This window comes from Talpa occidentalis, unplaced genomic scaffold (genome assembly GCF_014898055.3).
Source record: "Talpa occidentalis isolate TD23 unplaced genomic scaffold, MPIMG_talOcc4v2.1, whole genome shotgun sequence".
Taxonomy (NCBI): domain Eukaryota; kingdom Metazoa; phylum Chordata; class Mammalia; order Eulipotyphla; family Talpidae; genus Talpa; species Talpa occidentalis.
In genome coordinates, this window is record NW_026555331.1 from 31,834,979 (window position 1) to 31,857,702 (window position 22,724).

The 22,724-nt window shown below is 35.6% G+C and overlaps 1 protein-coding gene across 13 annotated transcripts in view; it reads right to left on the reverse strand.

Annotated features, from left to right (window-relative positions):
- VPS13B (vacuolar protein sorting 13 homolog B) overlaps window positions 1-22,724 on the reverse strand; it is a 622,702-nt gene that overhangs the window by 582,366 nt on the left and 17,612 nt on the right. For 12 of the 13 annotated variants that reach the window (XM_054692064.1, XM_054692065.1, XM_054692066.1 and 9 more), the window contains one exon: window positions 6,379-6,557. In XM_054692064.1, the coding sequence (XP_054548039.1) occupies window positions 6,379-6,525 (147 nt within the window). In that variant the 5' untranslated portion in view covers window positions 6,526-6,557. Of the gene's footprint in view, window positions 1-6,378; window positions 6,558-7,023; window positions 7,272-22,724 lie in introns of those variants that run through there. The other variant, XM_054692063.1, reaches the window with a different exon arrangement.

A 22,724-nucleotide genomic window follows, 5' to 3' on the forward strand; every position in this document is an offset into this window, starting at 1 on the left:
GATATTTAAGAGGAGGGTTGACTCTAGGTAGGCTATCACAAAACATTCTAACACAGAAAAAAAGAAAAAAACTTTAAATGACTATAACAGGCAACAAAAGAAAAAGGAAATAGGATTACATCAAATCTAAAACTTCCAGGAGGTAAAGAAATCATTTAATAGTGACAAAGCAATCTACAGAATGGTAGACATATTTGCAAAGCAAATACCTGGTAGGGATTAATACCTAGAATATATACTACTACTACTACAACTCAACAACAACAAAATTATCCAATTTAAAAATGGATAAGACTTGACTGGACACTTCTCAAAAGAACATAAAAATGGCCAAACAGCGTATAAAAAGATGCTTAATATCCTAAGCATACAAAATATGCAAATCAAAATCACACCTGTCAGAATGGCCACTATGAGGAAAAGAAAAAGCAACAAATGTTAGTAAGAATGAAAAAAAATTGGAACCCTTGTAAAATTTAACTGTTAGTAAAAATGTAAAATGGTTCAACCATTATGAAAATAGCATAGAGGATCCTCAAAAACTTAAAAGTTGAATTACTATATGATCCAGCAATCAGCGTTTTGGGCACAAAGATCTTCTTTATCTTATAATGGGGCTAAGTCCCAATAAACCATTATAAATGGAAAATATAAACTTAAAATACATATATAATGTATGTAATATATATAATATATTTTGGGAATAACTGTTCATCAAAAAGTAGCATCAAGTAATTTGTTAAACTATAGTAATGATAAACTACAAAAAATGTTTTTGCAAATTAAATTTAGTAAGCAATTTAACCTTTCCCTCTTGTTGCTACTCAACATCATAAAACAATATGATACTTTGGTTTCAACTAATGTATATCACTTTCACAATATCATAAAGTCAAAAAAATCACATGAAACATTGTTAAGTTGCAGACTCATCTGTATACCAAAAAAAATTGAAAGCAGAATCCAGAAAATATACACATCACATTCGTTAAAACAATATTCACAATATTGAGTAGAGGGAGCAATCTAAATGTCCAGCAAAAGATAAATGAAATTAAAATGTGGTGTGTATGTGTATACATGCATATAATATATATAAATATGTAAGGTATATTCTTTGTGTGTAATATATAATATATAATTATAATGTTATATACATATATAGATTATATGTATATACTATATATGTATATAGTATATTTATGTATATATACTGTATATACGTATTTATACTGTATATACATTTATGTATATATACTGTATTTATGTATATATACTGTATATACATATATGTATATATATGTATGTATATATGTATGTATATATAGTATACACAATTATATATACAATATTATATATTATTATATACTATTATAGTATTAGTATACTAGTATATTAGTACTATTATAGTATTATTAGTATATATTATTATATACTATATTATTATATACTATATTATTATATACTATATTAGTATGTATTATTATTAGTATATTAGTATGTATTATTATAACATTAGTATATATTATATTAGTACATATTAGTGTATATTATATAGTATATATTATGTTATATACTATATTATTATATACTATATAACATATACATACATGTGTATATGTATATTATATATAATTCAATATTATTCAAATGTTAAAAAGAAGGTAATTAGGTAATTCTGTCAAATGTTACAACATGTTATAAACCTGGAGGACATTCATTACATTAACTGAAATAAGACAAACACTGTATGATTACAAATAAGGTATCCTAAGCAGTCAAATTCTTAGAAAAAGAAGGCAGAATGGTGGTTACCAGATATTGAGGGAGAGGGAAAGGGAGAGTTATTGTTCAATTAACATAATACTTAAATTTTGTAAGATAAAAAATACTAGAGATCTATTGAGCAATGTGCATATAGTTAATGTTACTGTACCGCTAAGATGGCAAAATTTAACAAGTGCTTTTTACCACAAAAAGAAAAAAAATGAAAGGTAGAATTTAATAACTGGCTAATGACTAAGTCATAATAACCCCGGGTTAATCCCTAGAAAAACAAACAAACAAAAAAATGAATGGAAAAAAATTAGTACAGACATTAAAGTCTGCAGACTATAAGGGCAAGAGAGATGATAAATTTAGTTCAGACTAGCCAGTAAAAACAATAAATCAAAAACAACAACCATGGCTGAGAGGGAGGAAATCAGAATTCAGAGTTCATACTACAATGTTATCCAAAATGTCCATTTTCAAGAAAGAAATTATGAAACACAGAAAGCATATAATGAATAAAACTATCTCAGAGGGTACTTAAATGAATACCCTTAACAAATGAAATCTTAATAAATGAAATTTCAAAATAACTATTAGAAATAACTATTAGAAAAAACCACACTGAAATAATTAAGGGACCACAGGACAATGACTCATCAAACACAAAATATCAATAATGAGGTATAAATTATGAAAAAGAACCAAAAGGAAATTTTGGAGTTGAAAAGTACAATAAAAAATGAAAAATTCACCATAAGAGCTCAAGATCAAATTTAAGCTAGTAGAAGAATGAATCAGCAAACTCGTACTGAGACACATTAGTAAAAATGTTCAAACAAAATAAAATAAAATCTCAAAAGCACAAATAGAAAAGCAACTGGTCATGGAAATCTTAGAGTAACAGCTAACTTCTCATTACAAACAACACAGGGGAAAAGGCAGTAAGATCACATATTGAAATAGCAAAAGGAAAAAACTGTCCACCAAGAATTCTATATCCAGCAAGACTATTCTACCAAAAGGAAAGCAAAATAAAGGCACACCCAAATAAACAAAGACTCATAATTAAATGTTAACAGATTACTATCATCAGATACCAGGTGATAACTTAAACAGAGTACCAATAAAACTAATTATGTAATTATCAAAAGAGCATAAATATATTTTTCTCCTTTTTTCTAATTTGAAAGGCATAAAACAATTATAATATTGTAGTACTAAGTAAAAGATGCAACATGTGTAGCAATAACAGCCAAAAAGGAACGAAATGTAGCCACAGTGGAGAAAGTTTCTGTATTTTAATGGAATGCATAGTCATGTATTACCTAACAACAGGTATATGTTCTGAGAACTCTGATAGGTCATTTCATTCTTATGAAAATGTGATTGAGTGTAACTACACAAACCTATATGGCACAGCCTACTACACACATAGGTTATATGTTATAGCCTACTAGGACATTCACTGTGTATGTGGTCCATCCATGACTGAAATGCCTTTTAGCAACACATGCCTAAAAAGGTAGTATTAATCTGAAACAGACTGTGATAAATTAGATTTATATTGTAACCCTTTGCAGTTGTAATTCTTAGGAATTAAAATTGAACACTAGGTAATTAATATAAAAAATGTAGTAAAATGTTATGATACAAGAGCCATGAGATAGCAAAATAGTAGACAAATACACATATATGAATAAAAAAATTCAATGTGAATGCATTAAAGACTCCAATCAAAATGTGAAGATTGTCAGATTTGATTTCTGTAAACAACAAAATACAGGAAAGTAAATTGGTACAGGAATGGAAAACAGTAGAAGTGTCTCAAAAAATTTCAGAACAGAACTACCATAAAATTCAGCAATTCCACTTGAGTACTTATCTGATGAGGGAAAAAAAACATTAACTTAAAAAATAGCTGTAATCCCCACATTCATTCACTATACTATTATTAACAATAACCAAGGTACAGAAACAGCTGATATATCCACTGGGGATCAATGGATAAAGAAAATGTGATATATTATTCAGCCATAAAAAAGCTGAGAGCATTTCCTGAACCCAATAAAGAATATTTTAGAGGTAACAACATACTGAATTGGAAAGATAATGAACACTTTCCTACTGAAGATGGAAAACAAAAAAATGTTTAGTCTCAAAATTGCTACTCCATGGTACAATAATGAAGGAAAAGGAAATAAAAGGTCCAAGCACTAGAAAGATGTAAAACTGACAATTTTGTAGATAACAAGTACATGTACATAAACAATCTAAAGTAACCGACTAAGAAGTGTTATATAAGTGAGAAAGATCTCTGGTTAGATCAACATACTAAAACTGACTGTAATTCTGTATACGGGGAATAATTAAAAAATGAAATTTTATAAAGATATTTATAATATCAAAAAAGAGAAAATATGTACAAAACCTTTCTGAAAACTTTAAATCATTGCTGGGAGACTAAAAACTTAAAAATACAAAAAGCAATGTCCTATACATGGCCTGAAACTCTCAATGGTATGTCAACAAAATATCTGTTAACATGTTAATTCTTCCCAAATTAATTTCATTCAGTGTTACAACAGAAATATCAATGGGTTTCCCTTCTAAGGAGAAACTCTAAAATTTACAAGCTACAATTAAAATGTATGTGGAAATGCAAAGGACCTACAACAGTTAACAATCTTGAAGAAAAAAAAAAGTTGTATGAATTACACTGAGATAAAGACTTACTGTAAAAGGCAGTGTGCCAGTGACACAAAAATAGACAAGTGAACCCCTAAACAGATAAGAGTTCAGAAACAAACCCACACACTATAACAGCCCAATTTACAACAGACTTACTGCAATTCATTACGGAAAGAATGGTTTAAGAAACTCTGTGGCTTGACTTGGCTCTGTGGCTTACCAATGGGGAAAAAAATAAATCTTCACCTCTACTTCACATGTGCAGAAAAATTTTTAAAAAACAATCTACAATAAATTTGTTAAAATATAAAACATCTTGCTGACCTTGAAATATGCAAAGATTTCTCAAACAAGACATGAAAGTACTAAGCATAACGGAATGATTTAAATTGGACCCCAATAAACTTTTGTTCCTCAGAAGACACTTTTAAATGAGTTAGAAGACAAGCACCATAAAAAAAAAAGACAAGCCACATACTATGATATATTACAAAATATATTTGGCAAAGGACTCACTCTCAAAATACATAAAGAACTACACATTAATAATAAAAAGAAAAAATAATTTAAGGCAAAACAGAGAATTTATGAAAGTGGCTATCTAGTCAATAAGCCATATATGAAAAAGTGGTTAACATCATTAAGAAATGGCAAATTTAAATTACAATGAGATAGCACTATATAGCACCAGAAAGGCTAAAATTAACACAAATACTAAGTAAAAGCAAAAGTGTAAACTGAACATACATTGTTGCTAATACTATAAATTGGTACAACCACCTCAGAACACCATAAAGCCCAACATATGCCTGTCTTCTAAGTTATACCTAAGGGAAATTAATACCTATATCCACCAAAATATATATACAAGAATGTTCATAAAGCTTTCTTCATAATAGCCAAAAACAGAAACAATCCAAATGTACTTTAGAGGGAAAACAGTTAAATTGTGAATCTTCCTACAATGCAATATAAAACAACTACTCATGCAACAACATGGGTTAATCTTAGCCACAATGTTGAAGCAGTCAGACACAAATGATTCCAATTTATGTAAGATCTAAGAACAGGAAAAAGTTATCTTTGTTGACAGAAGTCAGAATAACATTCACCTGTTTTAGGGATGGAGGTACTGATTACAAAGAGTCACAGGGAGCCATTAGGTGGAAGAAATATCCTCTTGATCTGAGTATCAGTAACACAGGTATATAAGTAAAAGCTGATCTCTGCATTTAAATTTGTGTTCATTCTTAAAAAATATTAAAATGCTTAAGCTTGGAGAGAAGAAGAGGAAGGAGCCAAGAGTATTATCTTGGTTAAACCCTATTCAGTAACGGATAAAGCAGTAGAATATAACTAAAAATTATTGATAACTATCCCCACCAAATTCATTCTTTCCTTACCTCCTAAAAAAGCAGTTTGGTCTCTGACTCTTAGTTTCCACAGTTAATTTTATTCTCAAACCTCACAGCTACCCACCATGTTAGTAATAAATGTACTTAATGAATTAATATGTATATGAATTTTAAAGTTTCATTTGTATAGAACATTCTAACATTAAAAGAAAGAAGTTTTCTTTTTTGTTGGCATTCTCAATCTATGTCTATCAATACTCTGGGAATATCAACAGGTAACTTCTTTTCAGCTTCAATACAGACCCTTAGCAATGTAAATCAGTAACACTTGAGAACTGAATTAAGAGCCTGAAGAATTCGAACAGGAACAATAAAATTGTTTTCCTGTCTGTTGAGACAACTTTTGAGAACCCAATTTAACAAAACATTTTTAAAAATACTTTCTAAAGGAAGGTCTCTAGTTAACAGAAAAATTACGTTTTTAAAGCATAAAGTCAAAGTGAGGGGTAGAACGAACTTCTAGCTGAAAACGCTTCCAGTCAATGACAGATACTCAGCTTACCTGTTCGAGCACATCCAACTTTAATTCGAGTTTGCTGAGAACCACATCTCCGCCCCATAATGAAAGCTGTAGATCTGATGGTTTTAAGTTCTTGATGTAGCGATTCACGTAGCTCATTAAAATTGGAGTCACATATGACTCCAGCATCTTGTAAGGTGCGGAGAACTCAAAGTTTGAGGCTGAAAAGGGTAAAAAGATTAGAAGTAACTGAGTCGCTGGTGCAGCGAAAGAAAAAGCATTTCTCAGGAAGGGCTGGAATAGCCTGAAAAGTAACAGTCGCCACCACAGCAGTCGCTCGCCTCCAGCGAGCAGCAGAGAAATTGTAATGGGCTCTCTGGCTCCAGCTGCGACTTCTTCACCGGTACCACTCCCCAGAACTCGCTCAGCAAAGGAGGGAGAGGGAGAGGTGGTGACCTCAAGAGAGCGGGTCCCCTGGAGGGGAAGAATGAAGTTAGGCGGGCTCTCCTTTGGCCACCGAACCCCTTCACCAGCTGTGCGGCCGCGCGAGGCCCTGGACGCCCGGAACTCAACCGGAACTACCACCCTAGAACCAGAGCCAGAGGCAGGCCGGCTCCCACCCCTCGCGGTACAGCACCTTCGGCTGACACCTCAAAGTGTACGCGGCGTCCCCTCCGCCTCCCATACCTGGCACCCGCCTCCATGGACGGCTCAGCTCCTATAAGGCGCCACTTCCGGGTGTGCCCCAGTCGGTGCTCAAAACAAACTGTCCCTCCTGCACCGCCACCACCCGACTGCGCCGCGAGACCGAAAGTCTCAGGCTGGAGAAGCCACTCAGAGTCTCCTTAGAGGCGCCCTCTCGCACTCGGGAGCCTGCATCCGGTTCGGATCCCTCCCGCGGTTACCACGAAGCTCTAGGAAGTGCCTGCGGGGGGCGGGGAGAGGCGGGTAGAGGAAGGAGGGCGCTGGGAGGACGGGTTAAGTGGATACACCGGCGATCCGGAAGTGGCGCTTAAGCGAGCCTGGAGCTAGGGGTGCTGGAAGTCTAGGCGGAGCCGGGGAGCGAGCCAGGCAGCCGGCTGACGTGCACGAAGAAAGCGGGTCCTAATGTTTAAAGCCCCGAAAAATCAAGTGCTTATTGTTTCTCCTGGAAATAGAAGGCAAGGGAAGAGGAGTTGGGTTCAGTAGGCAGAGCAATGGCAGTAGGTAGGAGAAACGAGAAGAGGGGCAAATTCAAATTCAGATCCGAAGTGCATTTGCTGGTGGATGTGTGAATGTGTACAGAGAGTTTGAAAGGGTTAGAATGTATTATAGGGGAATGTTTTTTCACCACACGTGAAAAGTTCTCGCGTTCTTTTTTTACTTTGGCGAAGCAGTGGTTAGGTATTCTCTAGTGTGTTGATGTGGGGCAGGGACGAAGTTATAAAAGGAAATTGTGGAAACCTAAAGCAATAACAGTCTAATAATGGGACTTCAGAAAAACGATGGGAATATCCGAAAGCAGAAGGAAACGAGAGTCCTAAAGACCAAATGAGAGGACTTCGCTGACAGGGAATTAACTGAATTTTAAGCTTCATGTTGGTTTTGTTGGGCTGACATAGATTTATAAAATATTGTCTTGCTTTCTAAGTAGCGTACAAACGAACGAAGTCAAGAAACTCAAATACCTAACTCGCAAAAATATACACTGTGCTGAAAGGAACAGCATAAGACATGCTGCTTTAATTTTTGACTAGTAGCTCTTATTTTGGTAACCTCTAAAGAAAACACCTACATGCATCTTGTTAATAGACTTTTCTTATAAATGTATTAGAATACCCACCCATGTTGTTTATTTAACTGAAAGCACTTGGTAAGTAGTAAATTCCTCCAGCTCTTATTGGAATTCAAGAACATAGTTTTTTTTTTTTTTTTAAATACTCTTTTTTTTTTTTTTTAATTTGTTTGTTTGTTTTGTTTATACATGCACTGGGTACAGTCAGAAGCGCGGGAGGGTGAGAGAATTCACCAGAGCCAGAGCGGGGAGCAGAACAGGCAGAAGGACCGAAGTACACTGCTGAGGGGAGCAGCGGGCGGCAGGAGAGGTCTGTGCGCCATGTGGGACCCTCCTCTGGTGGCCGGGGAGCAGCCGGGGATCGAACCGACGCCGCAGAGGCCGCGGGCAGCTTCGCAACCCAAGAACATAGTTTCTTAAAAGAGTTATAGAAACTGCAGTAGAAAAGGGACATAAAGTGGGGATGCCAAGATGTTTAGATTTGTATTGTTAATGAAAATATGAACTAAGTTTCAAAGAAAGAAAAACAACTAAATGTTAATTTGGGGTACATTACCCTTACAAAAAAAAAACCCTTGATGAATAATCCAAATAAATTAGGTATTATTAAAACCTACTAAATTAACCAGATAAGTAATTTCTTTGTTATCTGCATCACTTGAAAGGAGAACAGGTGGAAGCAATGAAGTTTTAATATAAAGAAAATGACTTCACTAATTGTCTGAAAACCCTAGGTGGTCTAGTCCAGGAACTCCTAGTCTTGTTATTTTTCTAGAAAAACAAAAGGGCCTAATCTTATTTATGTGGCAATTTAATAAATAAGAATAGTGTATTAAAACAAATTAGGCAGATATTTAAAATGTTATGTTTACTATGGTGTATAAACAAAATAATAAATAATCATGGAACATCAAACTTTTTTGTTCTAGTGTGCCATTTTTCTTTTGGAGTCAACAAAATTGCCAAATTTCTGCCTTGAGAAAAATATTTAGGCACTGATTTTTTGTTTGGTTTAAGATTTAAACAGTAATGGTTTTCAACCTTTATTGTGCCCTGTTCTTTGAGCAGTCAAGATAAATTTAATTCATTTTCACTAATATGCTTTTTTTTCCCTTTTTTTTAAATGTCAAATGAGTAGCCTTGCCCACATCTATTATAAATCTTTCATTTTTTTAAAGTCACATGGCTTACAACACTGTATGTTTCAGGAATACAGATTCACACCTCTTCAAATGTATTTACCAGACCAAGCCCACCACCAAAATAACCCTCCACCATAGCCCATTGGACACTCTCCCCAGTCTCCCTCTACCATCTCTGCTCTATCATCTCTGCTCGGTAACCTCAGTTTTTCAGTCAGAATCCAAGAGTTTGTTTTTGAATATTAGTCTTCATTATAAGATTTCCCTTCCCTCCCCCCAAAAAATTTATTTTAATCTCAAGAAGTCATGGAGACACATAACTATCAATTGCTGGCTATATGACTCTTTAGAGTCACAGGAAGTTTTTTTGTTTGTTTTTCACTTCCTTAACTCTTTAAAGACGGTGTAGGTTAACAGCAAAAGTGAGCAGAAAGTACAGAGTTCCTATATACCCTCTCCTATCTCAGACTCACACACATGACCTTCCCCACTATTCATGTGTGTTTTACCCATTTTTTAATATAGTTGTTCATTTGAATGTTGAATTATTTGTATATTTTGAATAAAAGTCTTTATGTATTTTGAAATATTTTCTCCTAGTCTATGGCTTATCTCTTCATTTCCTTGAGATTGTTTTTCAGAACAGAGTTCTTTATTTTAATGAAGTCCAGCTTATAAACTGCTTTTTCTCATGGATCCTATCTTTTATATTGCATCAAAAAAGTCTTCACCATACCAAAATCTCCTAGGTTTTCTCTTCTAGGAGATTTACATTTGGGTCTATAATTCATTTTGAGTTAGTCTTTGTGAAAGGTATAAGGTCTGTATCTAGATTCATTTTTTTGCATGGGGACATCCAGTTATTCTAGCATTATTTGTAGGAAAGATACTCTTTAACCCATTTTATGGCTTTTGCTTCTTTGTTAAAGATCAGTTGACTATAATTTATATTCTATTAATTTTAGCCTCACATAGTTTGATACTTGCTATTTTTAGGCATACACACCTTAAGATTTGTTATGTCTTCTTGGATAATTGATTATCATTATATAGTAGCCTTCTTTATCGCTGATAACTTTCCTTGCTTTGATGTCTTCTGTTTGAAATTAATATAGCTACTCCTGCATCCTTTGATGAGTGTTAACATGATATTTTTATATTAATTTATTTTTATTTATATCTTTTACATCATTGTGTATTCCCCATAAAATTCCCACTACCAATTCACCCATGAACTATAACCATAGTCCTTTGTACTCTTCTCTCGGCTGTTTTGATACCTTTTCTCCTCCCTCCCTCACAAAATGTCTCTGATTTATGGTTGCCTGCTAGTTTTTCTTATATTATTGTTATTTTTTTTCCTGATCCCTTATTTGGTTTCCCTATATTCCTCCTATAAGTGAAACCATCGATATTTTTCTTCTTCCTTCTGGCTTAGTTCACTGAGCATGATCCCTTCTAGCTCCATCCATTACATGGAATATTTTTATCCATCCATTTGTTTTTAATGTCTATGTGTCATAATATTTAAAATGGATATCTTGTAGACAAATATAGGTAGGTCTATTTTAATCTACTGTAGAGAGGCCTGGAGTGTATTGTTCCCTTCCCTGACATGGTAAACCAGCAAGAGCTGGAGCTACCTGTATCCCTTCCCCCAGGTGGGTTAGGCTGTGATTAAAAATAGTTTCTCCTGAGGACAGGGCTTTTGAATAAGAATATGCTCTTCTGTATTTCAAAGGGGCTTTTTTTCCCTCTTTCCCAGCCAGTAGCAAATAGGAATTTCTCTGATATTTACTGTGAGGAAACATTGAACTCCTGGAGGTAAAACTCACAAAAATATGGCTTTTGTGACTTTAAATCTGGATCTCCTTGAAGTTTGTGACTCTGATTTGTCCACAGTGAGCCTTGAGCAACTCGTCAATTACAGTGGAGGTTTTCTTACCTCGACCCTCGTTCCCTAAAGAGATTTCTGCTCACATATTTCTTAATTTGCTTCTCCAATTTGGGAGCAGCGGCTTGCCCTGTGACCTCGCTCCACTAAAGGATCTAAGAATTGGTGATATTTCAGTTTGTTCAGCTCTTTATTGTTAAGATAGAGTGGTCCACTGTAAGACAGGAAGGAATGGACACAGTGCAGGTTTTCAGATCCAGCAGACTGGGTAAAGGAGAAGAGAGTGCTGGAAGCCTCAGTGGCTTTTGCAGGCTTTTATTGGGATTTACTGGGTACATGGCAGGTAGGGGTGCTGGGGGGGCCAGGAGGCTGACAGGACTCCCAGCCCCCAGCAAGTCTTCACTCTTTCTGGGCTCCCTGGCAGTCTCTGGTGGTATCTGCTGCTCTGCTCTCGGTTCTGCTTCTGCTTCTCTGCTTCTGCTTCTGCTGGCATCCCCCTGATGCCGCCCTTAAAAAGCGCAGTCTTAGCCCAGGTGAATCCCATCTACATATGCCCAGGTGCCCGCCAACAGGCATGCATTCAGGACCTTAGGGTTCAGTCATCCATCCTAATGGTGGGAGGGCAGAGAAGCCTGATACTTTTACCTTACCCTACATCTACTGAACCAGAAACCAGAAGTTTTCAAATATTTGATGGTGTTTAAAGATTGAAAATGGCAGAGAAAGTCTCCTTTATTGTTTATTTTTTTATTATGTGCAATGTATACATTAGTTCTTTAGAATAGAATCTTATATCTAGCACCATGCACATTTGCACACTGTGTGGCATTTAATAGGTTGTGGCTGTGGTAGACTAACAATTATTTGATAATTCTATTTTCTTCTGTGCACATGAGTAAATTATTATTCAGGATCTTGTCAAGTAACTGAATTCTGGCCACTTGCATATGGATTGATGTGGTATAGATACAGGCCTGATTCATAAAAGCTTTCCACAGAGGAACATTACTCTTTCTCCCATCACCAAACTAGAAAAATAAGATGCAATAGACTCCAAGCCCCAAGAAAATGACATGGATTAAAAAAACATAGGAGATGTAATCTGTGAATCATTGCCTAGAGGAATACAAACTGCTGATTGTAACAAATAGAATTTTGCATGATGAAGAAAGAAATTGCTGGGCCTCCCCGGTGGCGCAGCGGTTGAGCGCTGGGTTGCGGAGCTGCCCGCGGCCTCTGCGACGCCGGTTCGATCCCCGGCTGCTCCCCTGCCACCGGTGGAGGGTCCCGCATGGCGCACAGACCTCTCCTGCCGCCCGCTGCTCCCCTCAGCAGTGTACTTCAGTCCTTCTGCCTGCTCTGCTCCCCGCTCTAGCTCTGGTGAATTCTCTCACCCTCCCACACTTCTGACTGTACCCAGTGCATGTATAACCAAAACAAGCAAACAAACAAACAAAACAAATAAATAAAGCATGCCTCTATAAAAAAAAAAAAATTAAAAAAAAAAAGAAAGAAAGAAATTGCTGGTATAGATACACAATGGAATATTACTCAGCAATCAAAAAAGATAAACTCATGTTGTTTGCAGCAACATGAATGGAGCTGAAAGGGATCATGCTGAGCAAAATAAGCCAGAAAGAAAAAGAAAATTACTGGATGGTCTCAATCATAGCAGGAATTTAGAAAACCTAAATAAGGGACCAGGAAAAAGACTAATTACAATAAAGTAAAAAATCAAAATCAAAATACTTGCTTTTTATATTTACCTATGTAGTTACCTTTGGCATTTTTTTTCTTTCTTCATGTGACTTTGAGTTATGATTTAGTGTTCTGTCATTTTGAGCTGATGGAGTCCCTTTCATTTCTTATGTGACTGGTTTCTTATATGACTGGGGGGAGGGATTAGGGTCAAAATAAGGGGGGTGGGAATTGTATGGGGATTATAACCAAGATGACAATGCATACATTGTGCAAAAATGAAAAATGATGTAAAAAATATATAAAAGAAAAGAAAAAAGAAATTGCTGCTTAAATCACTGAGAATTAGAGGTTTATCTGTCATAATAGGAAGTAATTTTAAGTAATACTTAGGTATATACATAATAGACCTAACTTGAAAATCTAGCCAACTTTGTTACTTTAGGAACATTAAAACTAACTCATGAAATTATCATTGTTTAATTAAATTTAAAAATATACTTACACTGAGTTACTTATCGAATACTCCTTATATGCTATACTTAGTTCCATTTATGACAAAGGTATGTCAAGATGAAGTTGAGCAGGCAGAAGGGAGGAAAGGAGGTCAAAAAACCTGAAGATAGGACAACTGAAATTATCCAGTCTGAGAAACAGAAAGAAAAAATTAAAGTTAACCAAGTCAAAGGAACTAAGAGGACAACATTAAGTATTCCATCATTGCAAAAGTCCCAGAAGAAAAGAGATAGGGGCAGAAAAAATATGTGAAGAAGTTATGGCAGAAAATTCTCCAATTTAATTAAAGAAATTTAATGAAGTTCAACAAAATACAAGAAAGTCAGAGAGCCACACAAGGATACAATATAATAAAACTTTCAGAAAGAGAGCAGGAGAGACAGAGACAGTAAGCAGCAAAAGTACCAAGTCATGCACAATGGCTCCACAGTAAGATTAATGGCCTATTTCTGATCAGAAACAATGGAGATTAGAAGGCAGTGGGGTGACATATTTAAAGTGCTCAAAGGGGAAATGAAATGCAATCTGCAGCCTCTGCCGCACGAGTTCCATCCCCGGCCGACCAGGGAGCGATCCACATGGTGAGGCAGACCTCTCCTGTCTCACCTGCTGCTCCCCTCAGCAGTGTATTTCAGTCAGTCTGCCTGTTCTGTTCCCCACTCTGTCTCCAGTGAATCCTCTCACCCCCTGCATCTCTGGCCTGTACTCCAGCTCTTGTATACATAAATAAATAAATCTTTTAAAACAAAAGAAATCTATCAATAAACTATTTTATATCAAACAAAAATGAGGGAGAAATGAAAGCATTCCAAGATAAAAGCAGGGAAGGTTCATTGCTAGTAAACCCGTCATATAAGAAATGAAAGGGACTCCATCAGCTCAAAATGAAAGGACACTAAATCATAACTGGAAGTCACATGAAGAAAGAAAAAAATGCCAAAGGTAACTACATAGGCAAGTGTAAAAAGCAAGTATTTTGATATTTTAGATTATAATTACTCTTTTGTTTCATATGTGATTTCAAAAAACCAGTGTAGATTCCAGGGGAATTTACCCACAATGTGGTGGAATAGGGAGGGTCCAATAAGCATCATTCCTAAATACAACTACAGAAAAACAAAATTTTGCTCTTAGAAAATTTCACCAGTTCATCATCAATGACAGGGAACCAAAACGCATATCTTCTTCAGAGGTTGAGGAATAAAAACCACTAGGGTAGAGCAAGAGGAGCATAAAAGAATGCATCTAAGGCCGTGATCATACCAGTCAGACAAATAAGCTATTGACCAGGCACAAACTGTGTAGCTGCACGGACCTTGCCTGGGAATTTTATTTAGTGAGAGGGGAGTATAGACTGACTTTGCATGTGATGTTGGAACTGCTGAATTCAGTTGCATATAGTTGCTAGCAACACAGCTGGTAGAATCCTATCCCTACCCCCTTGCTGAGAAAGACCCAGCTGTGAGTTTTATACCTTGAAAGACCCATTCCCCACACCAAGCAGTGCACGCTATGTCAAACACCATATTCCCTGTGCTAAACCTTATCTACCCTGTACTCTCAGCACTAAAATGAGAATAAAAGGAATATATCTCAACATACTAAAGGCCATGTATAACAAGCCCATATCAAATATCAAAATGGTGAAAAACTGAAATCATTTCCCCTAAGATCAAGAACATGACAAGGGGGCCTCACCTGGTGGCGCAGCGGTTGAGTGCTGGGTTGCGAGGCTGCCCGCAGCCTCTGCAGCGCCAGTTCCATCCCCGGCCACCACCGGCGAGGATCCCACAAAAAAAAAAAAAAAAAGAACATGACAAGGATGTCCACTGTCACCACTACTGTTCAACATAGTATTGGAAGTCCTAGCAATAGCAACAAGGTGAAAAAAAGTCACACAAGAAATCCAAAATGGATTCCTTCCATATGATATCTATATGATTATATATAAACATAGTAAGATGGAAGGATATAAAATGACTACACAAAAATCTATTGCTTTTCTCTATGCAAACAATAAACTTGAAAAAAGAGAAATTAAGAAACCAATTTAAAATCCTACCAAAATCAGTAAAATATCTGGGAATAAACTTACCGAAGTGAAAGAACTATATAATGAAAACTGTAAAACACTGCCCAAGGAAACAAAAGCAGACAAAACAAAATGGAAGGATATCCCATTTTCATGGAGTGGAAGAATAAACATAGTTTAAGTGGCCATATCACCTAAAGCAACTTACAAATTCGATGCAAAACCTGTCAAAATTTCAATGACTTTTTTTTTCAAGGAAATGAGACAATTATAAAATTTATATAGAACCACAAAAGACCCTGAATAGACGAAGTGATCCTGAGAGAAAAGAAGAAAAATGGAGGTATCACACTCACTGACCTCAAACTGTAGCACACAATGATAATAATCAAAATAGTATGGTATTGGAACAAAAGCAGAAACAGACCAATGAAATAGAATAAGAGTTCACAAATAAACCTACACAAATATGCATTATCTTCAACAAAGTAGTCATAATTGTACAATGGAGAAAGGAAAACCTCCTTTTTTTAAACTTGTTTATTTTTCTTACATCGCTGTTAATTTTTGTAAGTATTTTATTTCTACTCTTAGATGTAGCCCCATAGTTCTCCCAACACCATAGCACCCGTGATCCATCACCATGATCCCCTGTGCCCTTCCTTCCCCTGTTTTGATCCCTCCCCTGCTATATGCCTCATATCTATGGTCAGCTTGCAAGTTTTGTCTTTTTCCTGATACTTTGTTTTGTTTCTCTATATTCTACATGTAAGTGAAACCCATCTGATATTTATCTTTTTCCTCCTGACTTATTTTGCTAAGCATGATTTCTTTCAGCTCCATCCATGTTGTTGCAAATGGCATGAGTTTATATTTTTTGATTGCTGAGTAGTATTCCATTCTGTATATATACCATGTCTTCTTGATCAGTTCATTTGTTTGGGGGCACTTGGGTTGTTTCAATACCTTAGCTATTATAAATAGTACTACAATAAACATAGGAGTTTAGGTTTACTTTGAACTAGAGTTTTGTGTTCTTTGGGTCAATTCCTAGAAATGGAATTGCTGGATCATAGGATAGATTCATTTTTAGTGTTTTGAGGAACTTCCACACAGCTTTCCACAATGGCTGGACCAGTTTACATTTCCACCAGCAGTGTAAGAGGGTTCCTTTTTCACCACAACTTTACCAGCATTTGTTGTCTCTAGTTTAATATGTGCCATTTTCACAGGGGTAAGTTGGTATCTCATGGTGGTTTTGATTTACATTTCCCTAATAATAAGAAATGTTGAATATTTTTTCATATGCCTGTTGGCCATTTACATTTCTTCTTTGGAGAAGTGTCATTTTAGCTCTTTTGCCCATCTTTTGACTGAGTTGTTTGCTGTATTTTTGTTGAGTAGTGTATGTTCTTTGTTAATTTTGATATCAGCCATTCATCAGTTTTATGGTGTAAAAATATTTTCTCCCATTCAGTAGTAGTAGGATGTCTCTTCATTTTGATTATTGTCCCTTTTGCTGTATAGAAAGGAAAACCTGGGCCTCCCCGGTGGCGCAGCGGTTAAGCCTGGGTTGCCAAGCTGCCCGCGGCCTCTGCGGCGCCAGTTCGATCCCCGTCTGCTCCCCCGCCACTGGAGGAGGGTCCCGCATGGCGCGCAGACCTCTCCTGCCGCCCGCTGCTCCCTTCAGCATTGTACTTCGGTCCTTCTGCCTGCTCTGCTCCCCGCTCTGGCTCTGGTGAATTCTCTCACCCTCCCGCGCTTCTGACTGTACCCAGTGCTTGTATAAACAAAACAAACAAACAAATAAAATAAATAAATAAATAAAACATGCCTCTATTTAAAAAAAAAAAGAAAAACATCTTTAACAACAAATGGTGTTAGGAAACTTGGACTGTCACATGCAAAAAGGAGGAAGGAAGGAAGGAAGGAAGGAAGGAAGGAAGGAAGGAAGGAAGGAAGGAAGGAAGGAAGGAAGGAAGGAAGGAAGGAAGGAAGGAAGGAAGGAAGGAAGGAAGGAAGGAAGGAAGGAAGGAAGGAAGGAAGGAAGGAAGGAAGGAAGGAAGGAAGGAAGGAAGGAAGGAAGGAAACTAGATCACAGCTTTCTCCATATGCAAAAGAATTATTTTGAAATGGATGGATTAAAGATTTGGATATAAGACCAGAAACCACAATATACATAAAAGAAAACATAAATGATACACTCCTAGATATCAAACACGAAAATGTTTTGGGAGACAGAACTCCAATGGAAAAGGAAACAAAAGGAAAAATAAACATATGAGACTATATCAAACTAAAAAGCTTTTATATCTTGAAATAAAGCACCACAAAAATCAAGAAAGCAACCTATGAACTGAGAGAAGATATTTGTACATTGTACTTCTAATAAGGGGTTAATTTCCAAACTATTTATAACACTTGCATAACTCAACAACAACAAAAAATCAAAATGTGAGCAAAAGACCTAAATAGACACTTTGCCAAAGAATACATGAAATGCTCAATATCACTCACTTTAAGGGAAATGCAAATCAAAACAATGAGATAGCACTTCACCCTGGTGAGAATGGCCTATATGAAAAACACAAAGCAACAAATTTTGGTAAAGATGTGGAGAAAAATGAACAATCATCCACTGTTGGTGGGAATGTAATTTGGTGAATGCAACCTCTATAGAAAACAGTATAGAGTCCTCAAAAAAGAAATGGAAATACCATCCAACTCAGCAATACCACTGCAAGCAATACCAAAGAAAATGAAAAGATGATATGAAACATGAATATGCACAATATTACACAGCAGCATTATGAACAATATGTACACAGCAGCATTATTCACAATAGCCAAGTCGAGCAACCAAACTAAATGCCCGTGGGCAGATTTACTGGCTAAAAAATTTGTGAAAGTGGGGCCTCCCTGGTGGCTTAAGTGTTTATTGTATAAGGGGTTTTGTCTATTATATATGATCCCTTATAAGTTGATAAATCAGTTCTACCTTATTGACAGTTTAGTAATACTGATAAAAACAGATTGGCAAAACAAGAATAATTCTCTTGGAAGGGGAGGTATCAGTATATATTCATGTTTGGTTTCAAATAGATTCAATTGACTACATAAATAAATGTAGTTAAGTGTATGCACATGGACTAGAATGCACACATATTGCTTTATCAGCTAAAAGGGCCTAGATATAAGTCACACCAATAGCAACAATTATGCCTAGTGTTCTCTAAATAGTTTTAAAAACTATACCATAAAAGAACCTAGAGCTCCTTAAGATATGGCTGATTTTTCAGGGAAATGCAAATCAAAACTACCATGAGATACCATCTTACACCAGTGAGAATGGCACATAGTAAAAAAACTAGCAACAACAAATGCTGGCGAGGGTGTGGAGAAAAAGGAACTCTTCTGCACTGTTGGTGGGAGTGCAAACTGGTCCAACCACTATGGAGAGCTGTGTGGAGATTTCTGGACCTACTAAACATAGAGCTTCCATATGATCCAGCAGTTCCACTCCTAGGTATTTACCCAAAGGACACAGAAACATCAATTCCAAAGAGCACCTGCACCCCTATGTTTATAGCAGTACTATGTACAATAGCTAAGCTTTGGAAACAATCCAAATGCCCAAAAATAGATGACTGGATCAAGAAGATGTGGTACATATATACCATGGAATATTACTCAGCATTCAAAAAAGATAAACACATGCAATTTGCATCGACAAATTGCAAGGAATCATGCTCAGCGAAATAAGCCAGAAAGAAAAAGAAAAATATACCAGATGGTCTCACTCATAGCAGGAATCTAGAAAACTTAAATAAGGGACCAGGAAAAAGAATAACTGTAAGAAAGAAAATATCAAAATCTGGGGAATATAAAAATAAAATTTATTATTTAAAAAAAAAAGAAAATATCAAAATCAACAAACAACTGTGAACCAGAGACACTCTATGGGGGGTGGGAGGCGGGGAAAGGAGGGATTGGGGTCAAAATAAGGGGGTTGCAATTGTATGGGGAATATAAAAATAAAATTTAAATAAATATATATATATATAAAGAAAAAAAAGATATGGTTGATTTTTAAGGCACAGGTAGGAAATATACAAGATGAGCATGGAACATCTTATAGTGCCAGAGAGTAAGGAGGTGATACATACTTACAGAAAGACACACACACACACACACACACACACACACACACACACGGAGTGATTGAGTTTTGTCAGAAGAGCTCCCAATGGCCAAATCTAGAACAATTTGAGCAAACGTCTAAATACAGTAATATTTGATTCTAACCAAAAACATAAAACAAATACCCTTGAGACCACAGTGACTTTAAAAAATTAATAAATGAAAAATTTAATGAGAGAAGAGCTATCTCCTTTCCACAGAATTCCAATAATTTATAAATATACTCCATTCTCAAGGAGTTAGAGCACAGCTCCTCACTTGTTAAGTGCGGGCTGCACAGAATAAAGTCTTCCAAGGAGCACAATAAAAAGGTGGAAAAGGGCATTTTACCTTTATGGTTTTTCTCCTAAAAAAATCCATAACAAATCTAACCAAGATAAAAACATCAGAAAAATCCCAATTGAGGGGCATTCTACAAGACATCTGACAGTGTTCCTCAAAACCGCCAAGGTCACCCAAAACAAGGAGAGTCAAAACCATCATAGCCAAGAGGAGCATAAGGAGAAATCACAACCAAATGTAATGTGGAATCCTTGAGGGGATTCTGGAACAGAAACAGGACATTAGGTTAAAAAGGAAATCTGAAATTATATGAGCTTTACTGACTAATAAAGGACCACTATGGATGCATTGTGGGTCCATTGATCAGAACAAATGTGTCATGTATGATGTCAGTAATAGGGGAACCTGGGAGTGAGATATTTTAGACTTCTGAATTTTCTTCAGAATTTCTCTGTTCTATATTCATGTCTATATACATCTATATCTACCTAGGGAGTTAGAGGTACACAGTTGTTTGGGGCAGTATTTATTGTAGCTGGGAGTGTATACATATCTAAGTCCCAAGACTCAGTCTATCCATGATTTGCTTCATGATTTCAGTAAGTCACCTTAGATCTCTAGATGTTAGTTAACTTACTTCATATTTCACAGACTAAAACCTAAAGTCTTTTAAAGTGCAAAGTTCTAAGAATCCACAGTTCTATTACTGCACTAATCCGATTATATCTGAAAACAGCAGATGGGGAAATGAAGAAGCATGCAAATTATTTCTTTATGCTCAATAAAACTTCAAGTTAACTAAAATGAGAATAATTTTTAAAACTGACCACTGTGTATAATAACTCAAATGTTACCAGTTTATGAGGTTGTGCAAAGTGAAGTCAACTTAGTAACTAAAGATAATGAAAGCTGCTTATAAATGACCTGTCACATAATTGGTCTTATTTAAATTTATATCATCTCCATCAATGTATCATTTTGCACATAGAAGGTGCATAATTTTCCCATACTATTTTGAAAATCTGTAGCATTGTTTTAATCTTATGTTAGAATTATTTCAAAGCCCTTCATTAACATGAACACAATCATTAAATGATCCTGATTTTTCTTTAAAAAAAAAAAAAAACATTTTTAAGCATCACACAGTTAAATCATTTTGCTGCCCTAACAGTTGATCTGGATCAGAGTTCACTAAACTTTTCCTGTACAGGGTCATCTGGAAAATGTTTTTGACTTTTCAAGGCAGTTTCTGTTACAACTACTGAACTTTACATTTGTAAAAAGAAACACATTTTTAAGCTTAGCATTTCACCAAAAGCATTCAATACATTAACTTTGTAAATGTAAACTCTGTATGAGAACAATTACCAAATTTAGGGAAATTCTGTGTCAGGTCATCTTTGATAGTCATTACAGTCATTTCATATCATTACATAAACATGCACAACAAAAATTTGTAAGAAGAAACATTTTGTCTAAAATACCTATGTCAGGGGCCTTCCCCGGTGGCACAGCAGTTGAGCGCTGGGTTGCGAAGCTGCCCGCAGCCTCTGCAGCGTCGGTTCAATCCCCGGCTGCTCCCCGGCCACCGGAGGAGGGTCCCACATGGCGCGTAGACCTCTCCTGCCGCCCGCTTCTACCCTCAGCAGTGTACTTTGGTCCTTCAGCCTGCTCTGCTCCCCGCTCTGGCTCTGGTGAATTCTCTCACCCTCCCGCGCTTCTGACTGTACCCAGTGTTTGTATAAATAAATAAAGAAATCTTTAAAAAAATAAAATAAAATAAAATAAATAAAATACCTATGCCAATTAAATTAAAAATTACAGTAAGTAATTTATAAAACTTCATTTCAGGCCTGCCATCTGTGATATGTCTGACCTTTTAAGATGTTCATAGGGTGTACATTAGAATTAAATGTTTGATTTGTTAATCTGACAGTAAAATAAGCTAAGACGAGACTCTGGGGCTTACTTTGGTCTGAAAGTTCAAGGACATGATAACCCCATAATTCGAAGAACACAATAATATTTACCAGGTGCTTTTTTTTAACCTCTTATATGAAAGGTAAGCACAAAATCTCTTTCTTATATTTGTAACTGCTATGCGTAATAAACGAAGATAATAAAGTAATCAGGAGTTAAATATAAGCTTTGTATATGCAATTATAGTAATTTCCTCTATTACTAAAATTTTTTACATAGAAAGAATATTATAAATACTATATTAAATATCCTTGGAAAGAAAGGAAGCATCATTATATTTTATAATTTAGCACGTGACCAAAATACATTACCGTTCAGTAACTTCCAATAAAATCCAAACCTCAAATTACCTCTTACCTATCTGAATAAAGTTTTAAAGCTATCCTCGTGTTTTATTAGCTTAAAACCTTCAAGAGATGTGAGCTTTATTGTGTTTTCCATATACTTCGAAATTTTGCTCGATTTTTATTTCACAAACTAGTATCTTGCAATGTGAAAATACTTTTATTTTCAAGTTTTGTTAATATTTTCATGGTTACATTAAAATTTAAGGAAATTATTCTATCATTGAAAAGGAATTCTGGTAATTCCTGTTTTGTTTGTTTTGTAAAACTTTTCTTCATAATATATGCTCTTACATCTCTCCTGCCTGCCATTTCCTTAAGTTTTGGTTTATTTTAATTTCTTCAAAATGGTGAAATAAAAGAAATGTGTGTGCACAATAAATTAAGCATCCATCTCCTTCATCTATTACTAAAATACTATTAAACTGTTTTCAAGGCATTTTATCTCAATACTACTTTACATAGAAAAAATAATTGGGGAACAGTAACATCTGACATCTTTCAAATATACTTTGAACTATGTTGG